We start from the raw sequence: 23,843 nt of genomic DNA, 5'->3' as shown, positions 1-23,843 counted from the left end.
TTTTTTTTTAGATGCGATCCTGTTCTTGGCGGTGTAGTTGTCGTTGTGAAGGTAATGTTGAGGTAATATTTATTTTTGCAGATGAGATCCTGTTCTAGGCAGTGTAGTTGGCTTTGTGAAGGTAATGTTAAGGATTTTTTTTTCAGATGAGATCCTGTTCTAGGCGGTGTAGTTGTTGTGAAGGTAATGTTGAGGTAATATTTATTTTTGCAGATGAGGTCCTGTTCTAGGTGGTGTACTTGTTGTTGTGAAGGTAATGTTAAGGTAATATTTATTTTTTCATAGCAAAAAGACTTTAATTTGATATATTTAAGAAGCGAATGTAAGAAGAATTCTACGTTCGCTTCTCGGCTTTGCCTATTCCATATTATACTTTAATTGGTCCATGAGAGTACATTGTGGTTCCAAGGCAAGGCATTTTTGAGCAGGCCGAAACAAATGGCGGCTTAAGACCCCTGCGAGGGAGAGCGGGCTGACCAAGCATAAGCCTGTATTTGTTTTTTTCATGATGAAATGAGTTAGTGATCTTCAAAAGGGGTGTTTAAATTTACCCAAATACCCAGTTTTCATTCTAATATATCCAGTACATAAATGATTGAGGGTCAATTACTTCCAGTAAGCAAATGATTGAGGGTCGATTACATCCAGTAAACAATGTCACTCAGTAGAGTGCATACCTCTGCCACGTAATGCCTCATCCACGAGAACATATCAGGCCCAATACATTTTCGAAATATCATGCTATATATAAAAAATGACTGTTTTTACAGTCATTTTTCCCTGCTGTGCAGGGGTTGGGCTTTTTCTTGAGGCAATGTTTTTATGGCCGGATGCCCTTCCTGACGCCAACCGTGGTCACCTCTTACGACACACAGGGATATGGTACACCTATTCTAACCGGGGCATACACCGGGACCAGTGAACTGGTTCTCATTTCGTCGACCTCGGAAGGATGACAGGCTGAGTCAATCTCCTGGTGTTAATTCCGCAGTCAATGGGGCTTGAACTCAGGACCCTCGGATCCCAAGCCGCCACCCTCACCACGAAGCGAACACCAGGCTTTGAAATGTCATGCTATACAGTACCATATTGTTTTTGACCGTATCTCACAAAGGTTGAAGAATCACTTAAAAAATTAAATAACTCTAGTATCCAGATCCAGAATTGGATCTTCACCAAAATCGAATCAATTCTTCCTTGTCACACACCCAACCTGTCCACCAAGTTTCGTCCGAATACGTCCACAACTTTTTGAGATATCGTGCTATATATCGGTTTAACACTATCTCTCAATGGTGAAGAATCACTTAAAATTTTTATTGCAGCCAGATCCAGTCCGGATCTCCGGAAAGATCCGAATCTTCACCAAAATGTAACCACTTCGTCCTTGTCACACACTGAACCTGGCCACAAAATTTCATCCGGATCTATCCACAACTTTTTGAGATATCCTGCACACAAACAAAAAAAAAACAACAGACAAACAAACAGAAAGACAGAAAGGGGTGAAAACATAACCTCCTTCACCTTCGGTGGCAGAGGTAACAAATGAGTGAGAGTTGATTACATCTAGCAAACAGATGATTGAGGGTCGATTACATCCAGTGAACAAATGAGTGAAGGTTGAATACGTGTAATGTACAAGAAGAGCAAGCAAGCTGAGTTGAGAGAAGCATAATTCTTATATCTTTTTAAATGAAACCAAAAGCAGAAAAAATAACCACATGGTGAAAGGAACTATTAATAAAAATGACAATAGTTGGAATTTCTCATGAAAATTGGTGAAACTTTGTTAAAGTAATCGTTAACTTATTCATTCATGGAATGGGCTACACTTCCCGTCACAAGACAACTCAAGAAGATGTCACACACCGTTCAGCGAGCTCGCGGTCCTCCTTAATTTGCCGATGCCGAGCCTTGCTGTACTCCTCACGCCAGCATTTGGAACAATACCCATGCCACGCAGGGTTACCGTAATAACCACAGCCCTTCTTGCACAATAGTTCAGAGTGGTCAACGTGGATGCCCTTTCGTACAGGCTTCGCCGCCATGTCGGCTGGGGTCACTGAAAGGAGAAATGCAGAAAAACAAAAGTCAAAACCAATAATGACTCAAACAAACAATGGCTCCATCTCATGAGGGATGTTCCTATTACTGGGACAATTAATTGTTAACTTATGAATGAAGCACGCAGAGACACCAAACATTATGCACCTGCATGGAACCATGGCAATGCTCATTACCAGTACATTTACCCATTTGCTTTATCATGATTAGAACCTATCACCCAAAGTTCCATGGCAAGGTCACCTGCCATTTAAGTGTCACCTGTAATTTGGATTTCCCTCATGGTATTTTGATGAAGCACAGTTGAATGGTATCGGTGAATGTTGAAAAGTCAATACAAAGCTTAATCCAAACCAAAAATGATAATTAACACTAAACGATAATACATTTCATTATCAGCACTCTTGTGTACACTCTTGTGACAAAGTCCCATCCTCGCACCTCGTGGACTTTCTCACTCCACCTCCCCTCTCTCTCCTCGTGACCTCCCCTTCCCCCAAACCACCCATCAAACTCCTCCGCAATCCAGTCCCACTGTTGGTCACCTTCCTTAGCACCCATCCCCGTATGCCTCACACTGTCCCACTCACATCCTCACCCTCCCTCTCTTCCCTCCCTCAATCTCCTCACGACCTCCCCTTCCCCCAAACCACCCATCAAACTCCTCCGCAATCCAGTCCCACTGTTGGTCACCTTCCTTAGCACCCATCCCCGTATGCCTCACACTGTCCCACTCACATCCTCACCCTCCCTCAATCTCCTCATGACCTCCCCTTCCCCCAAACCACCCATCAAACTCCTCCGCAACCCAGTCCCACTGTTGGTCACCTTCCTTAGCACCCATCCCCTTATGCCTCACACTGTCCCACTCACATCCTCACCCTCCCTCAATCTCCTCATGACCTCCCCTTCCCCCAAACCACCCATCAAACTCCTCTGCAACCCAGTCCCACTGTTGGTCACCTTCCTTAGCACCCATCCCCGTATGCCTCACACTGTCCCACTCACATCCTCACCCTCCCTCTCTTCCCTCCCTCAATCTCCTCACGACCTCCCCTTCCCCCAATCCACCCATCGCACTCTTACCCAACCCCATCTCACTGCCAGTAACGTTCCTCAGTACAAATCCCCACACTCATCACCCTGTCCTGCTCACACCCTCACCCTCCCTCTCACCCCCTCCTCTCCACCCCCATCATTACCACCTTGCACAACAACCTGACGACACAAGTACATTGTGATAAACACCCGAAGGATAACGTCGGACTTTAAACGCAAATAAAAACAAAACCAAACACACAATGAATGACAGGAGCACAAAATAAATATAAAAATAACCAACCACGGATATCTCCATTAATAACATCACGAAAACATTTGGAAATGTTCAGCACGGGATTTAATAATATTCACAGACGTTTCCCTCACAGAACGGCAAGGACGACAGGGCGTCTGAGGGACTCGACTAGTGAGTGGGCCGACACGTCGAGCGCCTCCCTTCCCGGGACTACAGGTAAGCAAGTCCCCACACCCGGAACCACCGGAAATGAGGACTCAAGAACCAGGCAGTCCCGCACTAGAACCTCAAGGGATCGATCGACATCGACTTGGCCGGGGCAGCTCCTGCGTTCGTTGGTGAAAGGAACGAGAACAAACACGGAACAATGACGTCACGAAATCTCACAAGCGGAAATCCAACCACGTGATCCACGTATGAATTAATTAAATAATTCCTTATCCTGCAAGCTCTTTGAGCCGTCGAGTTCTGTGTTCAATAACCGCTTCTGAAATCGTATCTGGAACAGTATCCATCCGCAATCGGGGGAAAGTCAAAACGATTTAGGGCACAACACTACACCACACTACGTTACACTACAGTACACTACACTACGTTACACTACACTATAGTACACTACACTACACTGTTACACTACAGTACACTACACTATGTTACACTACACTACGTTACACTACAGTACACTAGACTATGTTACATGACAGTACACTACACTACGTTACATTACAGTACACTATGTTACACCACTGTACACTACACTACGTTACACTACACTGCAGTACACTACACTGTTACACTACAGTACACTACACTATGTTACACTACACTACGTTACACTACAGTACACTCGACTACGTTACATGACAGTACACTACACTACGTTACACTACAGTACACTACACTACGTTACATTACAGTACACTACGTTACACTACAGTACACTACAGTACACTACACTACGTTACATTACAGTACACTACGTTACACCACTGTACACTACAGTACACTACACTACGTTACACTACAGTACACTACGTTACACTACACTACGTTATACTACACTACACTACGTTACACTACACTATAGTACACTACACTACGTTACACTACACTACACTACGCTACACTACACTATAGTACACTACACTACGTTACACTACACTACACTACGTTACACTACACTACAGTACACTACACTACACTACACTATACTACACTACACTACGTTACACTACACTACGTTACACTACAGTACACTAGACTATGTTACATGACAGTACACTACACTACGTTACATTAGAGTACACTATGTTACACCACTGTACACTACACTACGTTACACTACACTACAGTACACTACAGTACACTACACTGTTACACTACAGTACACTACACTATGTTACACTACACTACGTTACACTACACTACGTTACACTACAGTACACTCGACTACGTTACATGACAGTACACTACACTACGTTACACTACAGTACACTACACTATGTTACATTACAGTACACTACGTTACACTACAGTACACTACACTATGTTACATTACAGTACACTACGTTACACTACAGTACACTACAGTACACTGCACTACGTTACATTACAGTACACTACGTTACACCACTGTACACTACAGTACACTACACTACGTTACACTACAGTACACTACTTTACACTACACTACACTACGTTATACTACACTACACTACGTTACACTACATTACACGACGTTACACTACACTATGTTACACTACAGTACACTACAATACGTTACACTACAGTACACGATGTTACATTACAGTACACTACACTACGTTACACTACAGTACACTACACTACGTTACATTACAGTACACTACACTACGTTACACTATGTGACATTACAGTACAATACACTACGTTACACTACAGTACACCACACTACGTTACACTACAGTACACCACACTACGTTACACTACAGTACACCACACTACGTTACATTACAGTACACTATGTTACACTACAGTACACTACACGACGTTACAATACAGGACACTACAGTACACTACATTACGTTACACTACACTACAGTACACTACGTTACACAACGTTACACTACACTACACTACAGTACACTACGTTACACTACACTACACTACACTACAGTACACTACGTTACACTACACTACAGTACACTACACTACACCACAGTACACTACACTACGTTACACTACTTACACTACAGTACACTACACTATGTTACACTACACTACAGTACACTACACTATGTGACACTACACTACGTTACACTACAGTACACGACACTACACTACATTACACTACAGTACACTACATTACAGTACATTACGTTACACTACAGGACACTACACTACATTACAGTGGACTACACTACATTACATTACAGTAGACTACACTACGTTACACTACAGTACAATACACTACGTTACACTACACTATGTTACACTACAGTACACTACACTACATTACACTACAGTACAGTACACTACATTACAGTACACTACAATACGTTACACTACAGTACACTACACTACGTTACATTACAGTACACTATGTTGCACTACAGTACACTACACTACGTTACATTACAGTACACTACACTAGGTTACACTGCAGTACACTACACTACGTTACATTACAGTACACTACACTACGTTACACTATGTTACATTTCAGTACACTACACTACGTTACACTGCAGTACACTACACTACGTTACACTATGTTACATTTCAGTACACTACGTTACACTACAGTACACTACACTACGTTACATTACAGTACACTACAGTACACTACACTGTTACACTACAGTACACTACACTATAGTACACTACACTATGTTACGCTACACTACACTACAGTACACTACACTACGTTACACAACAGTACACTACACTACAGTACAATACACTACAGTACACTACACTACGTTACATTACAGTACACAACACTATGTTACATTACAGTACACTACAGCACACCACACTACGTTACAGTACAGTACACTACACTATGTTACATGACAGTACACTACCCTACGTTACACTACACTACGTTACATTACAGTACACTACGTTACACTAGAGTACACTACAGTACACTACACTACATTACATTACTGTACACTACACTACAGTACACTACACTACGTTACATTACAGTACAATACAGTACACTATGTTACAGTACACTACAGTACACTACACTATGTTACACTACAGTACACTACAGTATAGTACACTACAGTACACTACACTATAGTACACTACAGTACGTTACGCTACACTACACTACAGTACACTACACTACGTTACACAACAGTACACTACACTACAGTAAAATACACTACAGTACACTACACTAAGTTACATTACAGTACACAACACTATGTTACATTACAGTACACTACACTACGTTACACTACAGTACACTACACTATATTACACTACAGTACACTACAGTACACTACGTTACACTCCAGTACACTACAGTACAGTACACTACACTACGTTACACTACACTACAGTACACTACGTTACACTACAGTACACTACACTACGTTACATTACAGTACACTACGTTGCACTACAGTACACTACGTTACACTACAGTACACTACACTACGTTACATTACAGTACACTACACTAGGTTACACTGCAGTACACTACACTACGTTACATTACAGTACACTACACTACGTTACACTATGTTACATTTCAGTACACTACACTACGTTACACTGCAGTACACTACACTACGTTACACTATGTTACATTTCAGTACACTACACTACGTTACACTACAGTACACTACACTACGTTACATTACAGTACACTACAGTACACTATGTTACAGTACACTACAGTACACTACACTGTTACACTACAGTACACTACACTATAGTACACTACACTATGTTACGCTACACTACACTACAGTACACTACACTATGTTACACAACAGTACACTACACTACAGTACAATACACTACACTACGTTACATTACAGTACACAACACTATGTTACATTACAGTACACTACAGCACACCACACTACGTTACAGTACAGTACACTTCACTATGTTACATGACAGTACACTACCCTACGTTACACTACACTACGTTACATTACAGTACACTACGTTACACTAGAGTACACTACAGTACACTACACTACATTACATTACTGTACACTACACTACAGTACACTACACTACGTTACATTACAGTACACTACAGTACACTATGTTACAGTACACTACAGTACACTACACTATGTTACACTACAGTACACTACACTATAGTACACTACAGTACACTACACTATAGTACACTACAGTACGTTACGCTACACTACACTACAGTACACTACACTGCGTTACACAACAGTACACTACACTACAGTAAAATACACTACAGTACACTACACTACGTTACATTACAGTACACAACACTATGTTACATTACAGTACACTACACTACGTTACACTACAGTACACTACACTATATTACACTACAGTACACTACAGTACACTACGTTACACTCCAGTACACTACAGTACAGTACACTACACTACGTTACACTACACTACAGTACACTACGTTACACTACAGTACAGTACACTACACTACGTTACACTACAGTACACTACGTTACACTACACTACCTTACACTACGTTACACTACACTACAGTGCAGCAGGGTACAGTACATGTTCCACTTGTAGGTGTTCTGCATCTGATGGACCATACTCTGTTACAGAGCGTTGGTGCTGGCGAAGCAGTTTGTTGCCATGGTTACGTACTGCGTGATTTGCCTTGGTTATGTACTGGGTGATTTGCCTTGGTTATGTACTGGGTGATTTGCCATGGTTACGTACTACGTGATTTGCCTTGGTTATGTACTGGGTGATTTGCCATGGTTATGTACTGGGTGATTTGCCTTGGTTATGTACTGGGTGATTTGCCTTGGTTATGTACTGAGTGATTTGCTGTGGTTATGTACTGGGTGATTTGCCATGGTTATATACTGAGTGATTTGCCATGGTTATGTACTGGGTGATTTGCCGTGTTTATGTACTGAGTGATTTGCCATGGTTATGTACTGAGTGATTTGCTGTGGTTATGTACTGGGTGATTTGCCTTGGTTATGTACTGGGTGATTTGCCATGGTTATGTACTGGGTGATTTGCCTTGGTTATGTACTGAGTGATTTGCTGTGGTTATGTACTGGGTGATTTGCCATGGTTATATACTGAGTGATTTGCCATGGTTATGTACTGGGTGACTTGCCGTGTTTATGTACTGAGTGATTTGCCATGGTTATGTACTGAGTGATTTGCTGTGGTTATGTACTGGGTGATTTGCCTTGGTTATGTACTGGGTGATTTGCCATGGTTATGTACTGAGTGATTTGCTGTGGTTATGTACTGGGTGATTTGCCTTGGTTATGTACTGGGTGATTTGCCTTGGTTATGTACTGGGTGATTTGCCTTGGTTATGTACTGGGTGATTTGCTGTGGTTATGTACTGGGTGATTTGCCTTGGTTATGTACTGGGTGATTTGCTGTGGTTATGTACTGGGTGATTTGCTGTGGTTATGTACTGGGTGATTTGCCATGGTTATGTACTGAGTGATTTGCTGTGGTTATGTACTGGGTGATTTGCCTTGGTTATGTACTGGGTGATTTGCCATGGTTATGTACTGGGTGATTTGCCTTGGTTATGTACTGGGTGATTTGCTGTGGTTATGTACTGGGTGATTTGCCATGGTTATGTACTGGGTGATTTGCCTTGGTTATGTACTGAGTGATTTGCTGTGGTTATGTACTGGGTGATTTGCCATGGTTATATACTGAGTGATTTGCCTTGGTTATGTACTGGGTGATTTGCCATGGTTATGTACTGGGTGATTTGCCTTGGTTACGTACTGGGTGATTTGTGGTTATGTACTGGGTGATTTGCCTTGGTTATGTACTGGGTGATTTGCCTTGGTTATGTACTGGGTGATTTGCTGTGGTTATGTACTGGGTGATTTGCTGTGGTTATGTACTGGGTGATTTGCCATGGTTATGTACTGAGTGATTTGCTGTGGTTATGTACTGGGTGATTTGCCTTGGTTATGTACTGGGTGATTTGCCATGGTTATGTACTGGGTGATTTGCCTTGGTTATGTACTGGGTGATTTGCTGTGGTTATGTACTGGGTGATTTGCCATGGTTATGTACTGGGTGATTTGCCTTGGTTATGTACTGAGTGATTTGCTGTGGTTATGTACTGGGTGATTTGCCATGGTTATATACTGAGTGATTTGCCATGGTTATGTACTGGGTGATTTGCCGTGTTTATGTACTGAGTGATTTGCCATGGTTATGTACTGAGTGATTTGCTGTGGTTATGTACTGGGTGATTTGCCTTGGTTATGTACTGTGTGATTTGCCATGGTTATGTACTGGGTGATTTGCCTTGGTTATGTACTGGGTGATTTGCTGTGGTTATGTACTGGGTGATTTGCCATGGTTATGTACTGGGTGATTTGCCTTGGTTATGTACTGGGTGATTTGCTGTGGTTATGTACTGGGTGATTTGCCATGGTTATGTACTGGGTGATTTGCCTTGGTTATGTACTGAGTGATTTGCTGTGGTTATGTACTGGGTGATTTGCCATGGTTATATACTGAGTGATTTGCCATGGTTATGTACTGGGTGATTTGCCGTGTTTATGTACTGAGTGATTTGCCATGGTTATGTACTGAGTGATTTGCTGTGGTTATGTACTGGGTGATTTGCCTTGGTTATGTACTGGGTGATTTGCCATGGTTATGTACTGGGTGATTTGCCTTGGTTATGTACTGGGTGATTTGTGGTTATGTACTGGGTGATTTGCCTTGGTTATGTACTGGGTGATTTGCCTTGGTTATGTACTGGGTGATTTGCTGTGGTTATGTACTGGGTGATTTGCTGTGGTTATGTACTGGGTGATTTGCCATGGTTATGTACTGAGTGATTTGCTGTGGTTATGTACTGGGTGATTTGCCTTGGTTATGTACTGGGTGATTTGCCATGGTTATGTACTGGGTGATTTGCCTTGGTTATGTACTGGGTGATTTGCTGTGGTTATGTACTGGGTGATTTGCCATGGTTATGTACTGGGTGATTTGCCTTGGTTATGTACTGAGTGATTTGCTGTGGTTATGTACTGGGTGATTTGCCATGGTTATATACTGAGTGATTTGCCATGGTTATGTACTGGGTGATTTGCCGTGTTTATGTACTGAGTGATTTGCCATGGTTATGTACTGAGTGATTTGCTGTGGTTATGTACTGGGTGATTTGCCTTGGTTATGTACTGTGTGATTTGCCATGGTTATGTACTGGGTGATTTGCCTTGGTTATGTACTGGGTGATTTGCTGTGGTTATGTACTGGGTGATTTGCCATGGTTATGTACTGGGTGATTTGCCTTGGTTATGTACTGGGTGATTTGCTGTGGTTATGTACTGGGTGATTTGCCATGGTTATGTACTGGGTGATTTGCCTTGGTTATGTACTGGGTGATTTGCCGTGGTTATGTACTGGGTGATTTGCCATGGTTATGTACTGAGTGATTTGCTGTGGTCATGTACTGGGTGATTTGCCTTGGTCATGTACTGGGTGATTTGCCTTGGTTATGTACTGGGTGATTTGCTGTGGTTATGTACTGGGTGATTTGCCATGGTTATGTACTGAGTGATTTGCTGTGGTCATGTACTGGGTGATTTGCCTTGGTTATGTACTGGGTGATTTGCCGTGGTTATGTACTGAGTGATTTGCCATGGTTATGTACTGGGTGATTTGCCATGGTTATGTACTGGGTGATTTGCCGTGGTTATGTACTGGGTGATTTGCCATGGTTATGTACTGGGTGATTTGCCATGGTTATGTACTGAGTGATTTGCTGTGGTCATGTACTGGGTGATTTGCCTTGGTCATGTACTGGGTGATTTGCCTTGGTTATGTACTGGGTGATTTGCTGTGGTTATGTACTGGGTGATTTGCCATGGTTATGTACTGAGTGATTTGCTGTGGTCATGTACTGGGTGATTTGCCTTGGTTATGTACTGAGTGATTTGCCATGGTTATGTACTGGGTGATTTGCCATGGTTATGTACTGGGTGATTTGCCGTGGTTATGTACTGGGTGATTTGCTGTGGTCATGTACTGGGTGATTTGCCATGGTTATGTACTGGGTGATTTGCCATGGTTATGTACTGGGTGATTTGCCGTGGTTATGTACTGGGTGATTTGCTGTGGTCATGTACTGGGTGATTTGCCATGGTTATGTACTGGGTGATTTGCCATGGTTATGTACTGGGTGATTTGCCGTGGTTATGTACTGGGTGATTTGCTGTGGTCATGTACTGGGTGATTTGCCATGGTTATGTACTGGGTGATTTGCCATGGTTATGTACTGGGTGATTTGCCGTGGTTATGTACTGGGTGATTTGCCATTGTTTTCCCAACAGAAGGGGAAACACAGGAAGAGCCTGGTGTTGTCTGCGTGGTTTGGGTGGCTGGCTTGGGATCTTTACTTGGAGTCCTGAGTTCGAGCTCCGTTTCCAATGAATGAACACCAGGTGGGGTTGAATCAGCCTGTCATCTTTCTGAGGAAGGCAAAATGAGTACCAGCGTACTGTTATAAATGATTGATTGTGTTGGCACTGTTCCATGCCCTCGTAAGGAAGGAAGGAAGGAAGGAATGAAGACTATAAGTTTATTGCTGATTCGGGTTTCGAACCTCGGCTGAATGGCCGAGAAGTGAGTGTGTCTACCTCTCAGCCATTCTGTCCCCCCATGTAGAGGGGTAAACAGAGAGTAGCTAATGAAATAACGATACAAACCAAAACAGATCAAGGCTGGTGCTGTACAAGTGTTCTGGGGTAAACAGAGATGAGTTAATGAAATAACTATACAAACCAAAACAGATCAAGGCTCATGCAGTGTCAGCATTCTGGATTAAAGAAAGACAAGGAAATGAAATAACTACACAAAACCAAAACAGATCAAGGCTTGTTCGGGATTAAACAAAGATGAGTTAATGAAACAACTACACAAAACCAAAACAGATCAACCTGATAATAGCAAAATAAGAATTTGGGGGCAGGGGGTGGGGAGCTCCACATTTGCGTGGATCTGCATGCCGTGAAGACAGCCATCTTCCCGGATAGATATCCACTTCCAACAACGGAGATCACCACCCATTTCTACGGCTCCTCGGTCTTCAGTAAACTGGACTTGCGACAAGGCTACCTCCAGGTTCCCTGACACCCCAGCAAAAGGAACCTCACTGCTTTTGTCACACACGGTGGTGTTTTTCGCTGCACCCGCATGCCTTTCGGTCTGAGCTCGGCACCAGCTGTTTCCAGAAGATCACGTCGTCCGGCATCCCAGGAGTGTCCATTTACCTGGACGACATTGTGGTGCAAGGCCCCAACGCCTCCATCCATGAAGAGCGCCTCTGCCAGGTGTTCCGCAAGCTGGCCAAGCACAACCTCACGCTTAACGAGAAGAAGAGCGTCTTTGCCGTGCCGGAGATTGAGTTTGTGGGGTTGCTCCTCTCGGCCCACAACATCTCTCCACGGCAATCAAACTCGGACATGATCCACCACGTTCTGGAGCCTACGTCAGCTGCACAGCTCGCCTCCGTTCTGAGTATGACAGCATAGTATCTCCACTTCTCGTCACAGAACTCAGCAACGGCATCGCCCCTGTGCTAGCTACTGAAAAAAGAAGCTCCCTGGGTCTGGACCACGGACTGGCTTGAGGCTGTGCACCAGCTGAAGCACCACCTCACCACGGCACCTATCCTGGAACATTTCCACCTCGCCACTCCCAACTGGTCACCTGTGATGCCTTTGCCACAGCGTTGGGGGATGTCCCCTCCCAACTTCAAAATGGGACGGAGAAGCCCATCACTTTCGCCTCTTGGGCATTAAGCCTTACCGAACAGAAATATTCAGTGGAGGAGCGTGAGGCTCTGATATGTATCTGGGCTTGTGAACGCTGGCACATGCACCTATATGGCCGGGCGTTTACACTTCGCACAGATCACCAGGCTCTTAAAGCCTTGATGTCCACCTCTGGTACAGGACACAGACCACTCCGACTGTACAGATGGGCAGATCGCCTTCAACAGTACAATTTCAAGCTTCACTTCACCCCCAAGCCTGGACAACACGGGAGCGGACCTGCTCTCCAGAGCAGTCATCGCTGCGGCACCTGTCGGCCAGCCGGTGGACACTGAGGACGACTTCATCCAACTGCTGCACACCCCTCTCCAGCCTGCGGTTTCCCTCCTCAAACTCCAGCAGGCATCTGCGGAGGAACCACTCTTTTGCACCTTATGCTCCTACATCACGGGAGGCTGGCTGACCCAGGTGCCCAATGAGCTAACACCATTTGCCAGGATCAAGGAGGAGCTGTGTGTGGACGGAATGACATTCACACTGATATTCGTGCTGGAATGACAGATGTGTGGCTCGAGGTCACTGCACAGTTGTACCATGTTGTACCACAGCTGTAACATGCACGAGTGCTGGCTGTCACACGAGGGACACTTGGGTATCGTCAGAGTGAAGCAGCATTGCTGGGAACTAGCGTGGTGGCCTGGTATCAACCACAATGTGAAGGTAATGGTCAGGGACTGTGCAGTTTGCCTGCTCAGTGGGAAAATGGGCCAACCTGCCCCACCGCCTCTACAAATCGCTGACCTGGCCTTCCAGACCCTGGGATCACCTGTAGATGGATATCTGTGGGGTAATCCATGATGTACCCCACCTCCAGTGCTACCTCATTGTCATCTATGTTGTTGTTGTTGTTGTTGTTGTTGTTGTTGTTGTTCGTCTTTCAGCTGCTCCCGTTCGGGGTCGCCACAGCGGATCATCCGTTATGATCCGCATACTTATTTGGCATAGGTTTTACGCTGGATACCCTTCCTGACGCAACCCTGGTCGCCTCTTACGACACAGGGATAAGGATTGGGTTTCGCCATGATTCCAGGCTGCCCTACACCCTCTCATAGCACGACCCAGCACAGAGCTCCCGTCCTCAAGCGATCCTCCAACCCAAGCCTCCCAGTAGTCAGATTACAGGCGCACGCCACTACGCCCGATATCATTGTCATCTATGATCTCCATTCCAAATGGCCTGAGGTCTTCCTTGTGGGCTCAGTAACGTCCCAGGTCATAATCAACATCCTTGACACTGTCATCTCCCGTTGGGGGCTGCCTCAGATCATTACTACAGATAATGGGCCACAGTTCATCTCTTCCAAGTTCTCAACCTTCCTCAGTGAAAGGGGGATCAAGCACATCCATGCAGCTGTCTATTACCCACAGGCCAATGCATTTCAGACAGCTCTTCTCCAGACCCTCCTGTACCACAGAGCAACCCAGCACACCACCACAGGGGTCTCACCAGCACTGCTAATGTTGGGGCGGGAGCTGCAACTGCCACTGGATAGGCTACATCCACCAAAAGCTCGGCTTCCCACATCTGTTGTTTGCACTGGAGTCAGTCAGCACCAGCACCGCATGAAGCAGTGGTTCGACAGAGCTCACAGAGTGAAGTCGCCTGGCATACGTGTCTCAGACTGGGTCAGGTCTCAGTGGCCCCACCATAGCGACAAGCTCTAGTCCTTCTGCCCCCCCCCCCTAGGTGTTAGTCGCCAGCTTGGTCCAGCCACTTTCCAGCTCCAGGACGGGTTCCTGTGTTATGTCAGCCGGCTGCACAAAGTACACCAGTATTCTTTGGTCACCATGGAACTGCTTTCTGGCCCTCCAGTTCAGATGTTGGGACAAATGGAAGGGGCCCTGAACCTGTTATGCCTGCAGCATGGCCCACACGTAACCTCTTTCCACAACTAAACGCTGTGCGGAGAAGAAAAGGTGGTGGTGGGGGGGGGAAATGTTGTGTTCAGTGATGTGCTTTTGTTCCGGTTGGTGACGTGCGTGCGTCGTGTTTAACTGGAGAGTTTTACGTTGCTGTAAGTGAGGGGCAGGGGGTCCTTTACGGCAAGGAGAGCGATGCCATGTTTTGATGATGTGCAAGTCATGCAATAAACGTGTTGGTTGGTTTCCCATTCTAAAGTAGTTGGAGTCGGTTTTTTTACACCGTAACACAAACTATAAAACATGTGTTAGACAGGAACTACCTTTGGTAAACCCACGCTGACTACCTTTAATTCGTTTGTATTTATTTAAATGGTTCCTCATCTGGTCCCTAATTAATATCTCCAACACCTTCCCCACAACTGAAGTCAAGTAAACAGGTCGATAGTTCCCCAATTATTCGCTGGATCCTTTCTTAAATAATGGTGTTACATTTGCTACTCTCCAATCCTCCGGTACCTGTACTGACTCGAGTGAACTATTGAAAATATCCGTTAACATCTCGCTTACCTGCTCAGCCACCTCGGTCAATACTCTCGGGCGCATATTTTCTGGACCCGGAGCCTTATCTACTCTTCGATTTCCTTGCTGTTCCTTTCCTTCCTCCACTCCAACCTGGATCCTCTGTAAAAGACCTTCCTCACCTCCTCGATAGATACTCTCAGCCACTGGCAATTCTCCTGACTGTTCTTGTGTAAAAGTTGAAGCAAAATACCTGTTTAATAAGCCTGCCATCTCACCTTCATCACTAACCACTCTCCTGGTGCTATTCCTCCATGGGCCCACACTAGTCCTCACCTATTCTTTCCCCTGATATACTTTAAGAAAGCCTTGCTATTGTGTTGAATATTCTTAGCCATGTCCTTCTCATACTCTCTTTTGGCTTGCCGAGTTATTTTCTTAACTTGCCTTTGTTTACTCGTATACTGATATAAATCTAACTCCAGTCCTGTTATTTTAACCCCAATAAATGCCTTCTGCTTCTCCTTAATCTCACTACTTAATCTCTAGTAGTGAGATATTCCTTAGTTTTACACCTCATTGGAATGGCCTTACTCTGCACTCTACACATTTGCTCCTTGAAGGTTTCCCATTTTTCTGATGCTGATTGTCCTGTTGTTGGAGTCTCCCAATCGACATCACCTAACTCTCTCCTCATACCCCCAAGGTTTGCCTTCCTGAAATCTAATAGCCTTACCCTACTATCCTGACCTCTACCTCTCAACAGAATCCTTGCACACACGATGTTATGATCACATGATCTGAAATGCTCCCCGACCATATTGGGTTTGTTAGTTAAAAGGAGGTCGAACACTGCACTCCCCCTCGTGGGCTTATCGACAAACTGGGATTAAAAGCAATTCTGGACTAAAACTAGGAAATCCTCATCTGCTCTGCCCTTTCCCTGTTCCTGGATCCAATCTATCCCTGGCAACTTCAATTCCCCCATAATCAATACTCTTCCCTTACCACATGCCCTTTTGAATTCTTCATGTACTCCTACCTCCTCTTCCTTCACACCCGGAGCCCGACAAAAGCATCCCACCATTATCTTACTGTTTCTACAATTTCTCATCTCCACCCATACAGAATCCTCCACATTAATCCCCTCCTTCAGGTCATCCCTTTCTCTTGATGCAACGCTGTCCTTTACCCAGATTGCTACTCCTCATCCTATGCTCTCCTTCCTATCACACCGATACACCTTGTGGTCTTCTAATCCTGTCCTCCATTTATTTACTCTTTTGTACACATTGTCGAGGCTCGGATGAGAGCTAACACACAACGCACAACAAGGGGGGCAGGAGACGAGGGGTGGGAGAGGGAAGGACAAAACAGTGGGGAACAGAGACAATTCGGAGATCTGTGGAAGGGAGAGGGATGGAGCGGGGAACATGGCGTATACAAGATGGACACCACAGGGATGTTCAGGACCTTAAACGACATGGAACTTTCGGGAAGGAAGGCAGGGAATTTGAAGGAGGTGGGTTTGGGGTGGATTAACGGGGATATAAAAGATCGTGGTTTTGGATGGGGGGAGATAAGAGGTGGTGGTGAACAGTTGTTTTGAAGACCTTGTGGGAAGAATGGGGTTTAAGAGAATGTGGGAGTATATTCCAAAGGCAGGGAAAAAGAGGAATGAAAGAGTGAAGGCGAGCAGCGATTCATGATTTTGGTAGTTTTACCAGAAGGGGGTCGTTGGCGGACCTTGAGCGCTCTGCGGAAATATGGGGGGGGGGATTGCAGACAGAGCAGGGGGGATGAGACCGGAGAGGAGATGATAGAAGACAAAAAGACCTCCGACCTGCTTGTGGTGAGAGAGTGAGAGGCCCAAAGACTCAGCCTCATCGCGGGAGATGCCAATGATCCTAAATGCCTTGGTTTCCACAGCGTGAAGCCGAGAAAAGTGAGAGGCAGGAGCACCAGCCCAGATGGGAGAGCAGTACTCCATCAAGCTGCGGACGACTACTTACAGCCAGCATCAGTGTGTTAGCGATGGCAGCTTCTTGGCATGGTTCATTTTTAGAGGACGTTCATCCTGAACTGTACAGACACACCTCATACAATATTTCAATGACCTCCTCACAAGGCAGAGGAAGCAGCCAAAAATACTTTTGAATGTGCTGTTGTTTTTACCACTGTTAAGTGTGCGCTCACAGAGGCCCCGATACTTGTGCATCCTAAGTCAGACACACCATTATGTATCAGGGTGGATGCATCAGATAGGGCAGTGGGCGGAGTACTCCAAGACCATATGGGAGGAAAGTGGGAGCCCATTCTGTTCTTTCCCAAAAGGTTGCAGCTATCGGAGGCAAGATACAGCACATGTAGTCACGAGGTACTGACGGTTTTCCAACTCAATCTGCAATTTCCATCACGTGCTTGAGGGTAGGCAGTTGTGCATTTACAATGACCACAAGCCATTAACGCATGCTTTCGAGGCAAAGCATGATCACTATGCACCGAGACAGGTCACACACCTTGAACAATCTTTGTTCTTTTCACATTTATTTCTAATTTTTTTTTGTAATTTCTCCATATTCATTCTAATTCCTGCTTTTTCCTTTATTTTACCCTTTATTTCTCTCTTTCTTTATCTATGTGTTGAGGAGAAGTGAATTCTTGCAGAAAGTTTTCTCGAAGGCTCACTTGGCTGCGTCTGGATGGGTTTGAATGTGGTGGAGTAGCGGCTGAAACCCGAATCCTATCCAGATACCTCCTGATGACTCCATCTTCGCTCTTTACTTATTTGGATTCCTTCTGATGACTCCAATGCAGTATTTGGTCTTCCGTTTGATGTCTCAATTTACCACCGATCTACGCCATGTGAGCAGTGAGCAGAATACTGTAGCTGATGCTTTCTTTCTGTTCAATATCAACACCCTTGACACAACAACCTCCTTCGATTGCAACAGGATTGCCAAGGCACAGCAGGAGGACAAGGAACTTCAGCATCTCAGAGCCTGCTTCACATCACTCAAGTTCAGTGAAGTTCCTCTCTCCATTTCTGAAGGCACAGCGTTATTTTTTTTGCAACTCATCCACTGCCACTCCTCATACTTAAGTTCCGGCCAAATTCAAACACACTGTATTTGATACTTTAAACAATCTATCTCACCTTCATATCAGAGCAATGCAACACCTCGTCAACGTTTTGGCTGGTGTGGAATGGAACCGTAATGTGAGAAATTGGTCTAAAGCTAGCTTACGGTGTCAACAAGTGAAAGTCCACCATCACACAGTGACACCATTATCTCCCGACGCCCGCTTTGAGCATATGTACATTGATTTAGTCTGTCCTCTTCCAACATATGGCAGTAACACATACACTCACATGCGTTGACCATCTTACTAGGTGTCCGGAAGCTATTCCAATACCTGACACAGCAGCACAGATCATAACCAAAGCATTCATTTCCAGATGGGTTGCAGTGCTTGGTGCCCATCTATTTTCACCACAGACAGAGAATGACAGTTTGAATCCACACTTTTCAAAATGCTGACTGAGTTACTTGGAAGTAAACGCCCCGGAACTACCTCTTACCACCTCCCTGTAAACGGTTCTATTGACAACTTAAATCCTCAAAAGTAGATCTATATTGCTGCATGGAAAACCTACCAGTCGTGCTTTTGGGCATTCGTGCCATGGTGAAAGCTGATGAAGGTTGCAGTGCAGCCGAGTTAGTTTTTGGATCAACACTTCGTCTTCCTGGGCAATTTGTTACCCAAACTAACATTCACACCAGTTTGGACTCGAGCAATTATGTAGACAGACTGTGAAGGACATTGAGTAAGTGACATCACACCCCCACTAGAGTTCTACACATCTACACAATGATCTTTTGTGTTGTGCCAGTGTTTTTGCACGTGATGACCCTGTCAGGGCTTCTCTGCAACCTCCCTACCAGGGCCCCTTTTGAGTGATTATCAGGGAACGCAAGTACTGCATCCTAGATTTTAACGAGAAGTCCAAAACTATCAGTTTCGACAGACTCAAGGTCACCGACAGATTGAGAGTCTGGTCCAACTCACCCTCCTGCTATAGCAGACCAAACTCCAGCTATATCCGCTCCGACTGTTCCACTCAGCCCACACAAAACAGCACCATGTTCAGCCCAATCGACATCTGCAGCAGAGACAAGGAAAACTCGTTTCAGCAGACATGTACATTGGCCTAAAATCCTTGTACAGGCATTTAATTAGGGCTGAAGTTTCGATAGGTATCGATGGTCTCTTTGGTCATCAATCTAGTGGGGAACTAGTGTGGTGACTAGTTAATTTTTCTTTACATTTGCTGATTTTGAAAATTAGGTCATGATAAAAAAAAGAAACTCATGTAAATGTTATTGGCCAATCCCTGGAGTCCTTCCAGAGAGCCAATGTGTGATGCAGATACAGGGTATTTCCAGAAGCTAGTCTCATGACACGTACCAGCTCGAGGTGCCCTTTTCCATGCAGAACATTCTTCGTTTATGTCAGCAATTATACAGAATGACAATATTTAATAGTGACTTTATTCCACACCACCACAACCACCAAATGAAGTGGATATTGTTTCCTGGGTTGAGCAACCACAATGTACAGAGACATGACAGAAGTACACCTTAAGTTTCTTCATTTCATCTGTATGATGCAGTTTTAATCAGTGATTTGTCCTAATATTTGACTATTTATTTGCAAAAACGAGTTCCTGGGTCTTGCATGACAATTAACTATGCCTTGAACACAGGGAGCACACGAACTTTCCGATTTTCAGAGGATGAATTGTTGGCCATCTCAGAACGTCAGATATCTCAGAACGTTGGCATTCCGCTTTCTACAGCCAATCGGGTGATTGTGCAATTCACCAGCGAAGGAAATGCATCCACAGCTTCCTGTTCTGGTCGATCTGGGTCCTCAGAAAGGTGTCTCGAGCTGTCAAGCGGTCCATTGAGAAAACTCCCTGTTGCAAGGCAGCAGATGTTGCAGAAGAGGTCCAAGTTAGCTCAAGACTGCTGTGTGGTAGCTTCATCAACTGGGCTACTATGGGAGAGCAGTTTGGAGAAAACCTCTTCTTCGACCAGCCAACATTCAAAGGAGAAAGAAGTGGGCTGACGAGATCGCCAACAGACTTTTGGCAAATTGTAATTTTTTTCAGATGAGTCCCAATTTGCTCAATTTTCTGACGGTGGACATGTATGGGTCTGGAGACTTCCCTGTCAAGAGTTCTCTTTGAACCGATTGCAGGCAACTGTCAAACACGGTGGTTTTTCAGTAATGGTGTGGGGAGCAATCTGGAGCGCTGGTCGGTCAGAGCTTGTGGAGTGTGTTGGCAACATCAACACTATGACACATTTTTATCCTCGAGGATGGACTTCTCCCAGTCTTCTCCACTGGTCAGCTGGTCGAAAACAACACTGTTCATGGAAGATGGAGCTCGATGCCACACTGTACAATAATCCATTTGCTGGGGGGGGGGGTTCGTGTGCATGAAATGTACCCTAAGTTACCCTTCATTTTTTTGAAGTAGACCATGTATATGGACAGAAAAGCGAGGGTAGACATCTGGTAACCCGGCAATAACTGAGAAAATGACATCTGTTTACATGCCCTCCGCGCCAAAATCCAGACCAAAAATTAGGGGTAGGGGAAAGGAAAATTGATGAAACTTTGCCACTAGTAGTCACAGAATAACAAATGACCTCTCAAAAGAAAGGTATGGATTCCCTTAATTCAACAAAATTATTTTTTTTCAAATATGTTAATCAGTGACGTCATCTTAGGTCAAAAGGTCATGAAAAATGGGTGCAGATGAAAATTTGACCAGACCCTAAGCTGTCTCAGATTTTGGGCACATGGAAGGTGTTTTAGCACCTGTTTGGGTTCTCAGTATTTGGCAGAGGGTTTAAGAGAAAAATGATATGCAGTAAACCATGCCAGTACCTTTGTAAAGCTCAGTGTATGAAACTAAAAGTAATGTATTTTTAAAACACAGATTTTTATGGCGTTATTTAACGTAACAGGTTGGGGACATATTAAAGAGCTGTGACTGCAACCAATTTGCACAGGAATACAAATGAACCATCAGATTATATGCACTGACCTGTCTTTGACTACCTTTAGTTAAGTTAATTCCCATTAATTAACTTAATTACATTAAATACGTAAATGAGTGACGTCACACGACGGTTAAGGTTCTGACGAAGTTCTCATGAAAACTGAATAACAGCCGAGAAGCCAACACTTCAGACACACAATGCTCATTGATGAATAGATTTATTGTCTCGAAAGTTAAAAACATAAATTACAATAAATTTACATTGAATTATTAATTAAACAAATTGCATAAATAATCAATAACATAGATTTCTTGCGACCATTGGTAGTTGAAATACAAGGAAGCCTCGACATCTTTCCGTGCAAACGATGATTAATTAAATGATTAGAAATCATAATATTATTAGTTATGAATCATAATAACTGTTTTCCATAAATATTTTCACAAAAATGATGAACATGAAAATGAAAATGATATTCATTTTACATGTGTACATGCACATTGGACCCATAACTGCATATCAGAGAAAGGGAGCATATACAGAACTTTGTTTCATACCCGTTTGTTTGAACGACTAAACCTTGCGTCATGTTGATATTTGTGCACGAACAGTCAGCTGATGCCTGTAGGTAGGTCGTACATGTAGTAAAGTATGTGCAATGTCCCAACACTCAGGCACACCCAGCTGGATTCTTACAACTTGATGTCGTATCCTGCTCCTGTTTGCTTTGGCATTTGCAGAATCTTCAGCATGGTAATCCATTGCTTCTACATCCACATCTGTTGGTTGCACACTTCATGCAATAGCATTGCATCACATACTCCTCTGGGATTGCACATGTTCCTATTTCTGGTACAAGTAAATTATCCTCTTCTTTGAACCCATATGAAGTCGGCTGAAGAGTGTTTGGCTCGGCCAGAAGAGATATCATCCGATACGTTGCATAGAATGATCTAAGAATGTGATTCCTAATGGGATGGCTTGTAGGTGTAAGTTGTTCAAGACAGACGCCATTTCTTGAATGGTAGATTTGGATCCTTAGCTGATCCATCGTCTTGCAGGTGGTCCCCTTTTTTAGTACCTGTGTAAGGTATTCTTCACTCCTTTAGAGTAAAGTGTCTATGTTCGGATTATTTGCATTCAATCCGAATCCCTTCGAGTACGGAGCAGGCTTCACTTTCAAGGCTATCGGTTCCGTTCCCACCTTTCTTGTGTTGTCACATCCGGTTAAGGAATGTACAGCAGGTAATACTTTGCACAAGTCTGCTCCTACCGTCAAAGCCAGTGCATGTATGGGAATGTCACGTGTTGATTCGCCTACACCAGCCTTGACCCACAGTTCTTGAAGACCATTTGACTGGTATACTTTCCAGTAGTACATCATCAATATGCATACATCAGTATCCGGAGACAGCACCACAATTCTGCAAGTTCCATGTTTTACAGCATGCATTGCGTGTGGAACAATTCGGCCATCTGCGTCTTCTATATCAAAGCATAGCTCTGGGACTTCAGAAGAATGCCCGCTATCTGCTAAGTGGCATGGTACTGCTGTTTCCCCTTTCATGTGGCTTGCATACAATTTAACCTTTGACTTTGCATTGGTGGCTTGTTCAATGGCCTGCTGATGAAGCAACATCTGAAGTTTTTGCTTGTTGTGACCTGATGACCAAAACCTGTTCATTTTCAACAGGTAAGGGTGTTTCTAGGTTGATGATGTTTAGCTCGATAGGAGCAATCGTTTGGCGTCGTTTCCTTTCAGAATCTTTGATTGACATTTCCACGTAGGAATCAAACACTAGGTCGATTCGATTGGCACCCTTTGCAGCATTGTGAATATAGTTCAGTGTATTCACACAGAATTTGCCAAAGGTGTTGGCCTCCTTGGCGTTCATCTTGCGCACATTGGCCATCATATCAGCGATGAATGTTGTATGTACATTGTCTGCCGTGGATGGTTCTTTCTGATTCTGTTTACCAAGG

General features: G+C 44.1%; 1 protein-coding gene and 1 pseudogene across 6 annotated transcripts in view; one reads left to right on the top strand and one right to left on the bottom strand.

Annotated features, from left to right (window-relative positions):
* The window catches only part of RABGEF1 (RAB guanine nucleotide exchange factor 1), a 70,424-nt gene that overhangs the window by 20,925 nt on the left and 25,656 nt on the right, over nucleotides 1-23,843 (bottom strand). For 3 of the 6 annotated variants that reach the window (XM_085878984.1, XM_085878988.1, XM_085878989.1), the window contains exons 1-2: nucleotides 3,496-3,766; nucleotides 1,873-2,065 (exon numbers count right to left, since the gene is read on the bottom strand). In XM_085878984.1, the coding sequence (XP_085735110.1) occupies nucleotides 1,873-2,051 (179 nt within the window). In that variant the 5' untranslated portion in view covers nucleotides 2,052-2,065; nucleotides 3,496-3,766. Of the gene's footprint in view, nucleotides 1-1,872; nucleotides 2,066-3,409; nucleotides 3,767-19,854; nucleotides 19,949-23,843 lie in introns of those variants that run through there. The other 3 variants (XM_085878987.1, XM_085878985.1, XM_085878986.1) reach the window with 3 other exon arrangements.
* On the top strand, nucleotides 4,062-7,486 carry LOC147028525 (uncharacterized; annotated as a pseudogene).

Source organism: Eptatretus burgeri, chromosome 4, assembly GCF_056783735.1.
Source record: "Eptatretus burgeri isolate ZD-2024b chromosome 4, Ebu_testis_v1, whole genome shotgun sequence".
Taxonomy (NCBI): Eukaryota; Metazoa; Chordata; class Myxini; order Myxiniformes; family Myxinidae; genus Eptatretus; species Eptatretus burgeri.
Note: the sequence above shows the minus strand (reverse complement) of the source record. Positions and strands in the feature narration are given on the sequence as shown.